At 38.9% G+C, this 17,495-nt stretch overlaps 1 protein-coding gene across 1 annotated transcript in view; it reads right to left on the bottom strand.

The window, feature by feature from the left end:
• The window catches only part of TINAG (tubulointerstitial nephritis antigen), a 38,123-nt gene extending 25,721 nt beyond the window's left edge, over positions 1–12,402 (bottom strand). Inside the window, exons 1-4 of the mRNA XM_056486448.1 lie at positions 11,885–12,402; positions 6,782–6,845; positions 5,667–5,756; positions 3,975–4,089 (exon numbers count right to left, since the gene is read on the bottom strand). Coding sequence (XP_056342423.1) covers positions 3,975–4,089; positions 5,667–5,756; positions 6,782–6,845; positions 11,885–12,254 — 639 coding nt within the window. The 5' untranslated portion in view covers positions 12,255–12,402. The remainder of the gene's footprint in view (positions 1–3,974; positions 4,090–5,666; positions 5,757–6,781; positions 6,846–11,884) is intronic.
• Between the last annotated feature and the right edge of the window lie 5,093 nt (positions 12,403–17,495).

Below are 17,495 nucleotides of genomic sequence, written 5' to 3'. Positions count from 1 at the left end.
CATAAATTTTGCTTAGATGATTTTAACATTTGAGGCCAGTTCTTTCAAACTAATTGGGGACGCTTTGGAGAACCAAATTTTAGCCCTTTGCTAAAGATCACTTTGTTGTGTGCACTGTGAAACAGCAGCACCTCCATCGAGCTTGAACACCTGGATCAGCCACAGAAAACCTGCAGCTGAGAAAAAAGGGTGAAGAAAAAGGGAAGTTTGTACCTCAGGTCAATATCTAACATTAGGTTGGGACTCAGCTGTGTGTATTCCCAGACCCAATGGATCCAAGTTGAGCAGGTTGGATGCAGGCTGCAAGACCAGAATCCATTAGGGAATACTGCAAGCTGTTAGGTCACTTCAATGGTTTCTAAAGTCTCACCTCCACCCAGTTATTTTACAAGGTCAGCCATTTTTTATACCTTGCTAAAATATTAATCTCAATATTTTGATTAATCATTTTCAAAAGACTGTTTTTCTGAGTTTTATATTCATGGGACTTGCAACCTCAAGTGACACTCAGGAAGCAGTAACTAATTTAAAGAATAACTTGACAAATTATGTTCATTATTAGTGAGTAAGCACTAGCTCAAGATTTACTTTGAAGATGAAACATACAGGAGAAAACCCAGGCAAAGAATTTCTCTTATATCATGAGACTGTTCACTACCAATCATCAGTAAAAAAAAAATCTGGCAAATGTTTAGCACAATTATGTGTGTAATGGCTGCTTACAATGCTGATTATGATGCCTCATTACAAATGAGGCAGTTGAGAAAAGCAAAATTCTAAATAGATCTCTAGTCTTCACAATGTATTACTTTATGTATTTCTAACCTACTGCCAATGTATTTGTTAGCCTCATAATGTAAATCCCAGAGCAAATTCATCATTAACCCTCAGCCTTGTCATTTAGAAATGCAGAACTGATCTGTAGCCAGAAACATTGGGTTTTTTCCTGAAAAAATTGCTACACTGATATTGAGAAGTGCTGCTAGTCTGTGGCAAACATCAAGTCTAGACAACTGTTTCTGAATGTATGCTCCATGGACCAGCTTCAGACAGCACAAGGCAATCAGCAAAATGATTGGTGAACTATTTTTAAACCTTTCTGTGTACCCTCTGCAGTAAAGTTAGCAGCCTGGCCAAAGCAGGAAGGTAAGAGGATATAAAAGAGCACTCAAATTTCAACAATGACTGCTTCAGAAAAGATAGATGACCAATAAGAGAAAAAAGGCCAAAGATAACTGAATTTGCAAATGTGGAAATAGTTTCCCTGAGGAAATCAATTTTTTTTAAATGTTGCAAAAATATTCTGGAGATCACTTGCTTTGTGAAGACCAAATGGGCACGAATGACCTTCAATTTGCAAGAGAACTACAGCTGCTGAGGGTTTTTACTGTGAAAAGCCATATATCAGTGGAACAGAGGGTGTACTCTGTCTACTTTACAATTGTTTTTATGACTTTCTTGATATTTAGTGAAAAAATGGTGCCTTATTACTGAATTTTGTATTTCATTTTCTTGTAAGATGGCACTTAGGTGACCACATTTTTGGGTGAAGCCTTACCATTGCAATGTACCTCTTGCCAGGATTTGTGCTGACAGAATACCACCAAGAGTGCATCACAATGGTTTTAAAGGTGTTGCAATTATTCTTGCGCTACATGAAACTTTAAGAATGATTGCAAAGCCTCCTGCAGTGAAAATGCCTTCTCAGATGGAGGAGCTTCAGCTTTGTCAGGAATCACACAGTTTTAGTGATGCATTTAGCTGTTGGTCTGTACTCAGGTCTAGCCACACTGTGCAACAGAGGGGCCTCAGTTCAGATTTAGTTCCTGCTCCCTAATATTGTCTTTTGGGTATTCTAATGTACCATCGTGTCAAACTTCACTTCCAGACAAAAGCACCACCTTGGTGAGCAGGTAAAGTCTTTTATTAATAGCAGAACTTTTAAAAGCTCTATGAGCAAGTTCAGGAAGTTTGAGATTTCCCTAAGGATTTTGCAGAAGTTGGGAAAGCCATATGGAGACTATTATTTTATATTTTTAGCTTTTGTAAGTAAAAAGATTTCCTAGAATTCTGTGAAAGGTATGTGATTCCAGCAACATGTAAGGAATCCTCATGATGACTAAATGCATCAATGTGCCAAGCTGGATTTCTGGATAAAACTGCATTGAATCTCCTTGGGTATCTGTCAGTGCCAGAGGAAGCTGGGTTGTGGCTCACAGATTTCATAAGTTATCAGACAGAAAAAATACGACTGAGAAATGTATCTGTGGGAAAAAGGCTGTGAGAAGCGTAGCAGTAGCTGCAGGAAGCTTCATCACAATAATCCAAGCTGGAGATAATGCAGGACTACTGAGTAAACAGCTGCTACAAAATGAATGGAGGAAAGGAAGTATCATAAAGAATTTCTTGAAACCTTCCCTTTCCTGTTTTCCTAGGTCTGATTTGTCCCACCTGGCAATGGAGATGTCAATCTCTGGGCTGGGTACATGACATCCTTTTTTTGCCTGTGCTTTATAAGATTCACACTGTATACCTCAAGGACAATGCCAAAAACAACAAATCAATCCAACTCTTTTGAGCCCCAGTGCAGTTCACTGGTAACTTCAGGCAGACACCTACTAAATATTGGATTAAATTCTGTTACGCCATTGTCTTATTTTGACCTGCCATCTTCAAGTGAAATGATCCTTCTTTGGCTGCAAAGGGTAGTCCAGAAAGTCCAACAAGGCAAAACTCCAAAGCTTAATTCCTGTCCACTTCTTGCTCTGGCAATCCTTCAGTGTGTAATTTTCATTGAGTTGGCCAATCTGAAAATTGAGTTGGCCAATCAAGAAAAGAATTTCTAATAAGAACATCCTGTTTTGCACCAGCACACAGGAGAAATAACAAAATACAGGGCTGAGAACCCCTTGCAGGCCCAAGGGTGGTTACCAGGGTAACTGATTTCCTATAGGACGTACTTGCTAGATAGATTGATTAATTAATTAAACTTATAAAATTTGTGGAAATCCCATATCCGGCAGGCACAAAGATATTTTGTGCACCTGAAAGCTTTCATTAACGAGCTGCTCCTATATTACCACCTTTAATATTGTTTGGAATATTTTCTTTTGATTGTAGAAATACCACAATACATAAACAAGCATTAATAATTGACTTCTAATAGATAATCAATGGCATCACTTGCCTGAACTATATTGAAGGAAAAGATAAATACCTGTTACACCTTATGCTTTTGCAGACCTTGGATCTATCCATACTTGTATGGTAGATGGGGGGTTTTGGTCTGTGAATTCATTAAATTGTGTCATCTAAGAAAGAATCTAAGTAACTGATCCAAAGCATTGGAAAAATTACTCTGGATTCATTTTTTCTTAAATTGTTTAACCTACATACATGACTTAAAGTATATTTTCTTTGATGCAGAACTAATTTTAACATAAATAAATGGTAGGAATTTAATTTAGCTGTCATGAAAATAGCCATTGCCAAGGGGTTTGGAAAGCTGGTAGTAGAGAGCCATTTCATTTTGCCATGATTCCCATAATTTTGCTGTCCATTTGTTCAAAACCCAAAAAATGCTTTCATGGCTTCTGTCAAAGATTTCTGTTTAGTCTCAGCTGTGAGCCTTAATAAACTATGCCCAGATGTATTTTTCTGTGGTTACAGCTATGTGTGCAATGATTAGCAAATAGATAGAATTAATATGGAGCCCTCTTACAGAAGTGAACTACAATGATACATTAGTATTTCTGCAGAGTTTCACAGTGATTAGGATTTTCTTTTGCTCCTTCTTGTTTGATTTCTGTCAATAGGGACAGACATTCTATGACTTGTAGAATTGTTCCAGGAACATCATATTTGCCATGGAAGCATTTAGTGACAAAAAACTACATAATACTCATAATTGTCCACGTTTATTTTTCCATGTGATAAAGTTATTTAAAAAATTAACAAGTGTACATAACACTTACAGGAGCTTCTCTCATATTCAGCAAAGACTGAGATGGAGTCAAGGTGCCCAGGCGCTTTTTGAAACCTTCTTCCACTGTCATTCCCCAGAACTGACTGTAGTTGTCAGCTTTCCATCTTCCTCACAGATGAAAACCAAAAAAAAGACCCAGGTAAGAGATACCACTCACATTAACACAGTGTTCATTTAAGAGTACAACTAGAAAAAGCATCCAGAAATAAATCTTTGAAACTGCATTTTAAAAAACTTGCATTCAATATACTTGAGAAAATATTTACTATGGGCTTTTTCCCACTGCAGGATGGAGCAACACAGCAGTACATGAGTAGTGGTGATTTGGAGTCAGCATCACATCAGCCTGCAGGACATGAGTGTGCAATACTTCAGAGCAGTACTGGAAAATGAGACACTCAAAATATTACTCTCAAAGGTATGCTCAAATCATGCTCCAGCCCAGATGCCCACAGAGAAACCACAGCCTCCTGTAGTGAGTTACAGTGCACCTTCAAGCCTGGTGCACCAGAAGAGAGATACTGTTGAACCCAGCAAAAAGTCCAGCTGACACCTTCTGCTCGAGTCTTATACCAATAGTCACTGTGAGAGAAAGGGCTCCCCATGGTTCTCTAAGTGTTCTCTTGCTGCTGTCAGGTGGACTCAACTCAGATTGTAGTGTTGATGTGCAAACCATAGGCACAACACAAAAAAAGCCACCCTTGCAGCCATATACATTTGGAACACACTGAAATCTACTACTGAATAAGGGCTGAGTGACAGGGGAGCAAGCATTCTCTTTACCCATTCCATTCTTGCTTTTGTGTGAAGAACAAGAACTGGGATTCATGCTGCCCAAAGAAGTCCCATTGCTCTTGGTCTCCCTGTGGTCAGTGAAAAGCGCAAGCACATGGAGAAGTTGAGTCATACCTCACCTGTCACCCTGTGACAAATCTCATTGTTCACCACTAACAACAGACAGGTTCATGCTCCAGGGGCCAGCTTGGCTGTTTATCATTATGCAGTTGGTTTAAATGTCTCCCATGAAGTACAAAATGTTTCAGCACTCAGGACAGCCTGAAATCTGGACGGGTTTCATTGGTGAATTTGGCACCCCAGATCCTAGGGAGGCTGCCCCTGTTTCTCTGTCTCAAAACAGCCAGCTGGCTCCAAGGCACAGATCCAGTACTTGGGGTCCCTAAACCCTGTGCACTAGCCAGGGGAATGAGATTGTTAGCAAGAAAAACACCAAGTCTCCAAGGTTCTGATAACTTCATCCCCATTGCGCCCATCTTCTCCTCTTCCAGTAGTATCTAGAGTCCAGTTACACAGAACAGTGCTCCCAAGGGAGCAGAAAAAATTCCTTTAAGTATCTATCCCAAGTAAGAAACACAGTGAAGAATAGGGAAAGGTGATGAAAATCATGTTTTGAGAGAAAAGAAATTTTTCTAAATTTGGAGAATATTTTAGATGGATGTTTCCAGTAACTCTTACCGGCACGAGATGTTCAGTATCTTTCCATTTAAAGCTTTATAAACTGCCAGCGATTTAGGGAAGTTTCACAAATGCACACACTGTCAAATTGCTGTAATGCATTTGAAGAAGGAAGGGTGGAGAAGACTGCATACCTTGTAATTTGTACATACCCAGAATGAGCAGTACTGTGATGCATAACAAAACTTTAAAATAAAAGGGTTCTCACCCATAGTCTCCAGAATTGATGCGCTGAATTAAGTCTTGGCGAACAAGACATACATCTGTTGAGCACTGCCAGAGACCATTGGAACATTTGCTGAAAGGACAAAAATATCATTAAACAAAAAAAAGAATTGTCAAAGGAAAAATATGCACTTTAACAGCAGAAGGCAGATGGAGGGGGGAAAGTGTGAACAATATAATTGTCAAGAGTGTTTATGAAAACTTTGAATCATTTCTTCCTGCTTCACCGTCTAATGAGTTGGAAGAAGATGGGAAGGTTTACAGTTTGTGAGAAAGGTTGTATCTGAAAAATTTTGCTTCCATCTTTTTGAGGCCAAACCAGGCAATGCAATGTTGTTGTTGAATTCCTGAAAAAATGTGATGTTTTGAGGAAGTTTTACCCTGGAAACCCAGAAAGAGTTTTGTGGCCCCCAATATGGTGCTCCAAGGACCCTGGGGTAAAGTCAGCACAGCAAGAGCTCCAGCCCTATTTGGGATTCCAGTCCCTCCAGTGCAGGGCTGGATTTTTGAGAGGCAAAGCTTGGGCAGCCGACTGCCAGGGCTGACAGCAAAGCTCCCCTGCCTGCACTGCCTGCTTCTGTCCCAAGGCAGAGAAAGGGGTGCTCAAAAAATTCACCCCTTTCCACATAAATATACATATATATGTGTGTTTATACATCCTTTCCTTACAGGTTAACATAAGTTCTCATTACTCATTAAAAAAAAAAAAAAAACTCCCCCAAAAACCAAACAAACAAAGAGGAAGGATTCCATAAAGTTTAATGATATTTGTTTGATCTGCATTCAGGTCAATGCCCAGGTCTAGACTGAAATCACTTCAATTTAGGTTTGACTGAGCAAGAACAGAATTAGACCAGTGAGGAGGAGATTTAAATAGTCTAATATTTATATCTTGATGAGAAAATCCAGTTTTCTTCTTGCTGTTCTCCTAGGTTGACTGTAATCTATGTCCACAAAACCTTAATACTTAGCACTACTTTTGCAGCCATTTTGTTTTAATTATGTGTTTAATATGAATTTAAAGGTGCTCTCTACCTTAATTCCTGTTTCATGACATATGCTAGATAAAATTCAATTTTCTGTTCTCTGAAACATTACCAGGAATTGCAGTTGTCTTTAATTATTGCTGCTTCTCCGTAATATCGGCCATCTTTATAACAACCTGCCAACATAACATAGAGATGTGTGAAAATAAAATAATTCTTCAAGTGAAATACTTAAACTTTTGCTAGTATTTTATTAATTGTTTTATGCAATATGCTTGAATTATTTAGCTCATGGTCAGTAATATGGTTCCAGTTTCTTCTAAGTAATGAAGGCAGTTTAATGTATTTTACTTTTTTGGAAAATATATTAAGATTCATAGTAAATAAATTCAGCATCAGATTCAAAATACTGAACTCTTACATTAAAAAAATAAATAAAATTATTTTCCAGTAAAAAAAAAGAAAATATTTCTAATAAAAATTAGTTTCTAATTGGCAATTAAAATAGAAATAGGTTTTTACAGGTATAGAATTCAAAAAACTAGTGAATACTCCAAATCTATTACAATAAATTATTTTTCCTTGCCAGATTAATTCTTCTTTGAAAAACAGATAGATCAATTGAACTTCAAGGCAAATGTATGTTTCATTCACCCTCCAAAACCCACTACAAAATGTAAATTAAGCAATGAGTTCTGCAAAAAAATACATCCCTCTCCTTTTTCTTTTTTATTTGATAACACCTCACTGAAAAAAGATTTTGGGTGTGTTTCAATATCTTCCACATAAATAGTTTCATCAGTGCATTTAACTGTCAAAGCTCCAGTGGAATAATGATCCAGAATGTCTGCACAGGGCATTGGATTGAGACAATGACAGACATTGTACATTTCTCACACAGGTCTGTGTTTTCCAGCCTGTTCCCATAGGTGAGCCCACAGACACCAGGTCTCTTCCCCTGCTGAGAGAGCCTGGACTCCCTTTTCCTCCGTGTTCAAGAAGCTTTAATACAGTGTTGACTTGCAAACTTGCATGGTACCTTGCCTTCCCCCCAGCACGAGTGTGAGGAAGGCCTCTCTCATGTCACATCCTGAGGTGTCTCCTTAGACCTGAGATCACCTCTGGAGGACATGCAGGTGGTCTGGAACCCAGCTCTTTCCAATGCCCGCCGATGAGAGACTGCAGGAGGCTGTTCTTAGAGGTTTTCATGGTTGTTTATTGTTCCTTATCTCAGGAATGCTTTGTCCAGCGAACAGCAGTCTGCTCGCCAGACGTCCATGGCAGAATCTGCCTGGCAGAGGCAGGACTTATCTTTTATAGTCTAAACTACGTACTAGGTATTTACAAATGACCCCCAATACAATACAATCTTGTTACATGGTCCAGATCTGTTCTCATCCAATCTAAAAGTGCCAGCGTGTCACCCAGCATGGATGACATGGAGAAGAAGGAGGAAGAGGTATCCACACCCCCAATTCTCCATCTTGGCCACGTGTCCCTTATCACAAACATTCTAGAAATCTGCTAATTCTACATTCTAACAGTCTAATTTACACTCTATTTATTTTTGTGGCTTGCATTTCTTCTCTCAATGTTGGTAAATTGTTCCAAGGAGCTAAATCAAGCCCCTGAGACACCTGGGTCTCATTCGAGGGTCTTTGGGGACCCCGTCAGGGGGGTCTTAAACCTTCCAGGGAAGCCAGAGGAATACTCTGGACTCCCACACTCTCACAGCCAGGGTTGGAGTTTGTCTGCCCAGATACACACATATCACATTTTTGTTTTCTTTTTTCTCTTCTGCCAGAGCTGGGATTAAAAGCTCAAGAAATGGAATTTCATGTTCGAACCCAGATGTTTATTAATTCTTATCTATGTTACAGTGAGTGCTACAGTACTTCTAGCTAACAAGCTAAAAATGGCAAAATGACCATGTATCTCTCTCTACAAGGTCTTTTAAGCCTAAACTGTCCAATTGAGAATGAACACCTAAATTATTTTTACTTTTGACCCAATAACCAAACACCCGTGACCTGCAATGCGGAATTTTCTATCCAATTAAACAAGATTCCACCTAGACCCAAGAAGAAGAAGGAGAAGATGAAAGAAAACTCTGCCCTAAAACCTCCATCTTGTTATCCACATATTGCTGTATTCTAAAATCCCTGATTCCAGATTTTCCACCTTGTGGTATTACACACTTCTATACAAACTTCACACCCATAATCCCGGTTCTATCGATCAATTTTGGAAGCACTCTCCATGGCCTCAGGTCAAAAGTAGTACCCTCCTGTGGGTCAGTGCCTGTCAGCACAGAAAGTCCAAAATTCTCAGTGTCCAGGGTTCCAGCAGACACACACACACACACACACCTCAGCTGCCTGCACCTCCTTCCCTGCCAGGACAGAAACACACACTCCAAGCCCTACATAATTTCATAACCAATGCAGAAGTGGAGGTGATGTGTTAACTACAAATGCCTTTATTTCCCTGTTGTTAATTCAGCAGTCTATGGGAGATAGCACAGGTAAAACAGATCTCACCAAGGAAGTCTGAGGCCCAAATTGACTTCAACTTTTAACCCAACTTCAGCTAAGGGCTGAGGTTTTTTTCACAGAATACTCGAAGCAAATTACCAAAGCACCACAGTTTGTCACAGTGTGTCACAAAGTCAGCATCAGACAGTAGCTGGAAGCAGGATCAAGCAATTTATTTCAAAAATACCAAGAGAAGGAAGTATTGATGCAGCATTTGAGAGATGGAATAGACTCTCATTGGAGCTCTGCTGGCAGGGCTCACTGCCTGTGCCCAAGATAAAATGCAAACCTGGACTAGTACAGAAGCAGCTTTATAATGGTGTATGCTTAGGGAATTGAAGTTTAACACCATGCAGTTTCTTTAGCCTAGCCAAATTAATATTCTGTGGGCCAGGAGTACTGTTCGAAGCAACAGAGATATCTAAGATAAAAGACTCAAGAGAATACAGTGAGGTTGTCTGGCTCTGAATGTATTATGTTGGCATATTAATGCATTAAGTGGGAAAATAATTAATTTGAAGGTGCAGCTTGATGACTTTGTGAATGGGATTTTATGATGTAAAAATCAATAATGGAAAGATGAGAATCTGAGAAATGGAGACTTCCTTCACAGTACAACATTCATATACCCTTAATGGTTCTTATTTCATTTGTTTCCAGCATTGGTGAGAGTATTTCTGTCAGTGAAATATCTTCATGCTTATTCCCTTGTAAGTCAGATCACAGCTGTCATGTAAAAGCCATCAGCAAACTCATTGGATGTCACTTTTACCACCAATAGGGTGAGATCCTATTGTGTGTGTGGATTTTGACAGGGCTTTTTGTACCATCAGAATAACTGATATAGAGATAAAATAAATAATAAGTAAAATCCTGAGATAAAACTCAAAAAGTTCCTCTAACAACAAAATTTAAAATACTACTATAATAAAAACACCCTGAAATTCCATTTGGCATCTAAGGCAGGAACATGCAGTTTCTTCTGTAACTACACATAAAAGCCATAGGGGAAAAAAACCTGAAGGCTGGGTTTATAAAGGCAGTTCTCCTGCTTTATTTTGTCTTTATCATTTGCTTTTTACCCTCTAAATTACTTATATAATGAATATCCAGTAAAGAGATTTTTTAAAATTGCATACTTTCCATCACTTTAAAGATCAGAGAACCAGAATTTTTTGTGAGATGACATATTAAAAATAGTATAAGATTGTCTATAGGACAAGTAAAGGTACTGTAAATATAACTACTACCCCTGGCAGGTATGTTAGGAGTTACAAAACAGCAAACACAAATGAAAAAATTTGATTAAGAAGGAAGCAAAAATATTTACCCTCACCTACGGCCTTATCTAAACTTTCTGTTACACTTCTACCTTTTAGAGTTAGACTTGTGGCAGCAACCACATGGCAAACTGCTGCAGTTTTTGTAGTGATTCAGCTCCATGAGACAGTTTGCCAAAGTAGATTCACCAGCTCTCAGCTCTGGGCAAAAATACAACCACATGTTTATGTAGAACTTGCAACAAAAACCCCATGTCAAAAATAATACACAGCACTGCACCAAATAAAAAATAAAAAAATAAAAAAATTAAAAAAAAAAAAAAAAAAAGTCTTTATTTACAAAGAGCCCTAGAACATTCTTTTAAATGGTTAGAAACACTATGAAAAATCAAATTTGCTCGGGAGCATTTCTGTCACTTGCACTTATCAAATTTTGGCTGTGTGCCTAAGAGCACAACCTCCTGAAGAGCTTGTGTTCTGAGTGCTGAACTGCAAGCAGCAAGGTTATTCCAAAGAGACAGTTAATTTTAAAAAGTCACAGTAGTATTCTGTTGATTATAGGCTTTTGAAACTTTGCTCCATTCTCTACATCTTTGGCCAGGTTTGATGTACTGACAGTAAGAAGCAACATAGTCTTAAAATCCACAACACCAAATTTTCTTGACCAGCAGAGATTTGTCCTATTCGCAAGCCAAGGGAGGACCAGCTGTTTGAAAATTTTTTTCTTTTTTTTTCTTTTTTTCAATCTTTAGTACTAAAAATAATTCGGCTAAATTTAGAGTAGTCCTGGAGGGACTTCCACTGCAAACTAGATAGTAAGAAACTAAAATATGCCACAAATCCTTGTTCTAAACACATCCCTTCACCTACTCCTTTTTCTAAGCACATCCCTTCGTTTAGTCCTGCACCTGAGCTGTAGCCAGAAAAACAGTGTCCCACAGGAAAGCTGTGCTGCATCAAAAGCACTGCAGAGCACCTGGAGGCAGTGTCATTCAGGATAGCCCTCAGTTTTGTTGATGATTTGTTTGTACTGATGGGTACAAATATTTAGAGCTTGCTGTTCATCTCGTGTTAATCTGTGAAACCCTATTGAAATGTTTCAGTTTACACTAATTTTGACTCAATGAGGTTATTCTCTGAGAAGTTTCAAGTAAAACAGAGGTTCTGTCCAAGAGAAATACAGTCAAGTAAACACTAATGTCCTAGAGACAAAGAAATAACAGCATATAATATACAAGCATATATATGAGTATAATTCTCACTCCAGTTTAACACTCAATGCCTTTGCCCACTATGTCTTCAGTCACACTTTCAGGATGTATACACTCCAGAGACTGATCAGTAATTCTACTTCCACCTATACTTTCAGTGCAGTGCACTGAGCATCCTCTCCCTACTTACCCCATGCTGGAGGTGGCCAAGGCTCCTCTGACCTGGTGGGCTCTGCAGGGTGGTGGCAGACATCCCAGTAGTCAGCACAGCAGTCCACAGGCCCCGGAGAGCCCGAGGTGCAGTACTGGTCACAGTAACATATAGCTCCTCTGGAGACAATGGTGAAGCTGCAGTCATCATCTCTCCCTGTGCAGCAGCCCCGAATCCTGCAGGAAGTTCTGTGATACAGACTCCTTTTGATCCTGTTCCACCCAGCAGAACCACTGTCTTCCACAGCCTGAAGTCCTCGGGGGAAATTCCTTTTAGAATCAAGATGCTTTGCCATCGCAACTTCACTGGCAATGCAATATAAGAGCAATATCTGGATTCTGTGCCACATTCTTGTGCCTCTAGAAGCCTTTTTTGAGGCTTGTTGTCCTTCACTTTCTCAGCAAATGTTCATTTACTTTAGATGTAGTACCTCCAGTTAGCAATCAGAAAGAAATCTGAACAGAAAGCTGCAGACTACAGTTTTCTAGGAAGACTCTGCATGTGTTAATTATTAGTCAGATATGTTGTAAACTGATTTATTTGCCCAAGATACAAAGATACTGGAAATAGAGCCACAACTATGTATTCATCATTATGAAATAGAGCCACAACTATGTATTCATCATTATGAAACTTTGGTGTGATCTCTTGAGAGAAAGTTTATAGCAAAGTTTCAACATATACAAATTATACATGATCCAGTATACTTCTATACTGCAGATTCTAAAATCAAAACAATGTGAGGGATAAGTACATGGTGTTCTTTTTGTGTACCTATAACCAGCATATTTTAAAAATTATTAGAAAACTTTTAAGTTTAGATTGTAGCTCATCTAAATTTTCCTTTCTGGTAAGCAGGGTGACATCACTGCAGTAAAATAATTCTGCATCCCTCATTTCAATTTTATTTCCAGTGGTCTAGCTTAGCCTCATATGTTTAACTTTTTTCACTTGTTTTACTACGGGCAAATTCAAAAAAAAAAATCAGGTGATATTCAGCATAAACTATTCCTCAAAGGTATTCTTTTAAGATTTGAATTTCTGTAGTCAAAATGAACTTGGAAGTCATTCTAATTAACATAATAAATACTGATAAGGGTTCATTCCTAATTAAAAAGTAAATGGCTGTATTCATATATCCACAAAAAAAAAAAAAAAATTGAAAAGTAGATATAAGGATAAGTCTAACAGCCTTTGCTACTTAATCTGTAATCTCCAGGTTTTTGAACAGAGGGCTTAAAGAAATATACGAGGTACTGTTGCCAAAAAAAGATTCAGAAAAAAGAACTGAAGAACTTTGAAGTTCTTACCAGAGATAGCACATAAGGCTTAATAGAAATAAAAGCCCCATGCACAATTCCACATCTGAACAAGACAATTTAAGTCTCCAAAGCTGAACAAGCAGAGGTAAAAACCAGTCATCCTTCTGTCTCCTTTTCTTAGTAAGTGAGAGGAAGCAGAAGAAGTTGATGGTGGGTTGTTTTTTAGGGAATTAAGGGGATTTTTCCCTTTGTGACTGCAGCTGGGCTGCATGGGAAGGCACAGCATCAAAAGGCAGCTACTTTTGAAAGCACAGCCATTGCCATGAATGGTAGAGTCATTAGGAGGCAAAGTGTGTGTATGTTTTTATATTTGGGCTTGTATTCCAAATACTGAAGTCTTCAACACAATTTCTTGCCAGCAATGCTTTTATTGGACCTGCCTCCTACACTGTCCTTGTCACAACTAAGGAGCTGCAGATGAGGGAAAATTACATCAGACCACACAGTTTTTATTTTTCTCTCTTGCAGGAAATCTTCTGTGTGAAAGAAAACAGACAGGCCAAGGTCAGCAACAGGCAATCACTGTCCATTAATGGTACATAAATATTAACCTTCACATTTGCTTTGCTTTTTTTATTTTTTTATTGCTTTGTTCATAATAGAAAAATTTGGACAACCTTAATTCTGTCACTGACTGCAATGATGCAACAAATGCAAGGGAGATGAGAAAGGATATATTCATGGAAACAGTGAAGTGTTCTCTGGAAATTATAACTCATTTCTTTTCCTTAAGTCTGTGCAGCTCTGTCAGCTCCAAGAGAATTATCTCTGATTTGCACTGACATTAGCAAAATTCAAATCTCCTTTGTATTACAAATCTTCAGAAATTATTTTATCTAGTTATTTCCTTGCTCTGGAAGCATAAGAAAGAATAAGTGGCGAATGTCTGTCAGTCAGATTAAGTGAACAGGCATAACTCTTTTTAACTTTAAAGACCTGCTGATGATAAACCAGAGGCAGGGAATTTGCTTGGAAATAATTTCAGCTCATTTACACAGGAGTGAGATTTCTTTTAAAGGAACACAAAAATCAATTTGTGTTCCAAGCACCTTTGTTTTGCAGCAAAGTTGATATAACCCATTTTTCCCACTTGATGATTTCTGTTCATACCTTTAAAAAACCCACAAAACTATTCCATTGTGCTCCAGCAAATTGATTTTTTTTTAGTATTTTCCTCTGTAAGCCAAGCAGCTCTGTCTTCACTGTGTGAAAGCATGCACTGAATTATCTGTAACAATTTAGAAAAAGCTATACGTGATCCTTTTTCTCTGTTGAAGATTAGTCTGTTCCAATCATAACAGCTGCCCTAAGATTTTGAGTTAGGGTTCTAGTACTAGTTCTAGTTGGCACAGTTAAGTGCAAAAGTGTTTGTCTAATTCCTCTTTCAGCAGTTCTTGGTGTTTACAGTCGAGCTTCAGGAAACACCACACATTTGGCAGAAATTCAAATATTAATACCACTGAATGACTGACGAAGTAACAAATTAAAAATAAAATAAACAAACAAACAAAAAAAAGAAGGTAAAATGTCCAAGAATTTCTTTATAGATGGGCCAGGTTTGTTTCACAGCCTTTTTTTCAAAAGCTGTACTTATTTGTCTGACTGAGCCTACTGGGCATAATACATATATGCTTTACATGGTTTACTATTATTACTAATAATAACAATATTATTAATATTATTCGGTTGCTATGGCCTCACAGCCTTTTAGTTCTACCCACCACAGTAACTGACCATATTTCCCGTGCCAGATGGATCACTTGGTCAGCCTCAAGCAGGAGCCATCCCATTCTTCTTGCCAGCCATGCTCTTGCACTGTGTCAAGCTCAGGTCAGCCCACTCTGGGCTCAGCCAGTGGAGCCTGTGAAGAGTGGGGACCCTGTGCATGAACCAGCACTGTGCCCATGTAGTCATACAACTGCAGGGGCTCTCATAAATGGTGCTTCACTAGGACTTGCAGAACAGGTAGCAGCAGTCATTGTGGCTCACACCCCAATAGGAACCTCCCAAGAAACACAAATCAAGCACGAAAATTTGGCAGTGATCCCAATACAGGATGGACCACATGCCACCTTCATTAGACCATCAGTGCAGACACTGAACATATTAACATATTAACTATTGTGAACATATTAACCTGTGCCTGGCTGCATTTAGCTTCAGGGAGGTGATGTTTAATGTGAACTTGCCAATCTCAAACCTCATCAACCAGTCAGAGATGAAGGCGACAAGGATTATACACGCTGTATTTCATTGACAGTGTGAGATCTCAGAAAGTGCGCTGGTGTTGCAAGGATGTTATGCACATATTGGTGTTCATCCAAATTGTGTGCACATATTGGTGTTCATCTCAGTTATGTCCTCTTATCTGATCACACCACTGAATCTTAGAATCATAGGATCATTAACTTCGGAAAAGGCATTTAATATCACCGAGTCTATCACTGTGTTCTCCACTAAACCATGTCCCCAAGTGCTTCATCCACACACCTATTGAACAATATCTGGCATGGTGAATCCACCACTAACCTCAGCAGCCTATTTCAATGCTTGACCATCCTTTGAGTGAAGAAATGTTTTCCTAGCATCCAATCTAAACCTCCTCTGATACACACTGAGGACATTCTTATCCTATCACCTGCTACTTGGAAGAAGAGACTGATCCCCTTGCCTGGCTACAGCCTCATTTCAGGCAATTCTAGGTCTCCCCTGAGCCTCCTTTTCCCCACGATAAACACCCCCAGCTCCCTCAGCTGTTTCTAGTAAGTCTGTATCTTAATCTTTTGTTGTAATTCGGTATATGAGGTATAAGAAATGAAATACCCTGTAACCTCCTTCCTGCAAACCCCAGTTCATGTCTTCCTTCCGGTCCTGTGACCTTCCCCTGTGTCCTTGTACCCACCGGGGGTCGGTATTCTGATCCTAGTCCCCCTGTGTCCTCATCACATTGGCAGCCAGCCAAAGCCGCTCCCATTCCCCTCTCCTGAATACCTGGTTCGGAGAGAGATTCTCCCTCTTTCCGGCCATACCATCGCCCTGGAATAAACTGAGACTGAAAGAGCCTCCTTTGTATCCTTTTCTATCCATGCTGCGATACTTTGTCTGATCTTTATTAATTAGGAAAAAGACACAAAGTATCGCAGCAATCTTTTTAACAGACCGATCCTCAGTGTTGCCTAGTTGCCACTTCCTGATTCTCTGCCATCAAGGATTTTTTATACCTTAAGGTACAGATTTGTTTTTTCCTTTTCTATCCCTGAGTTGCTACTCTTATCATCCCAACAAAATCCTTCTCTCTCTGCTTTTATTTTTCTCATTTTGCATAGCTTTAGCTTGTGAGCTCCCTGAGATTTAAGCAATTTTCTCATTAAAACTGAGTCAAGACCACAGATCTGTGCCTTACCAAACCAGGCTTTGGATGCCAGCCAGTTGAACCCTAGGGCTGAGGGCTGTCCTGATTCTGATCAGCATCCAGATTTTCTCAAGTATAGCACTGTCCAAATGCACGTATAGTGCTGGACACATTTCCCTTCTGACCACTTGGGCCAACTTTAACAAGTTATTTTCTTGATGGCTTGAGTTGTAGGACGTAGCAACAAAAGAAACATCACAAACTTGCACAGAGGGAGGTGAACATGGCTCAGACTGCAAGAGAAGTGAGGCAAAAAGAATCCCCTTCAGCCCTCAATAAAGATATACAGACATTGTGATCCTGGTGGGAATGTGTATTTTACCAGAAAATCATTACTAAAATCAGGGTAAAGGTATCAGAACCTGGGTTAAATATATCACACTATTGAATAAGCAGCATCCATTAATTTACTAATACTACAGAAAAAGCAATCACTTTCATGTTATTTTGCTCTTTATAATCTCTCCTTAAATATTTTTTTCCTAATACTTTCCATTGGTTTCCCAGGATAGAATTTCTAGACATTAATTGCCAATTAATTGCCAATATAATCTCATTTTTCATTCTTAGATGGAAAATGTTTGACCAGAGAGGGAAAATGTTTCTTAAAGTACGCACAGATTAACAAAATCACAAACCTGGAGGTAAACAAAAGGATTTCTCCTTTGCTCTTCCTCTAATCCCAGTAGCTGTTTCTCTTGCTTGTGTTCCTTTCACCTATGGGCTTCATTCAATATCATGGGTTAATTTAAACTTAAGCCATGTGAACAATGTCTCAGCTAGACATGCTAGAATGGATTTGGGCTCTACAAAAATGAAATTCAATAGGAAAAGGAATCTGGAGTTGGAGCAAATT

The sequence above is a fragment of the Oenanthe melanoleuca genome, chromosome 3 (assembly GCF_029582105.1).
Source record: "Oenanthe melanoleuca isolate GR-GAL-2019-014 chromosome 3, OMel1.0, whole genome shotgun sequence".
Lineage (NCBI taxonomy): Eukaryota > Metazoa > Chordata > Aves > Passeriformes > Muscicapidae > Oenanthe > Oenanthe melanoleuca.
This window is presented reverse-complemented; position numbering and strand designations above follow the sequence as displayed.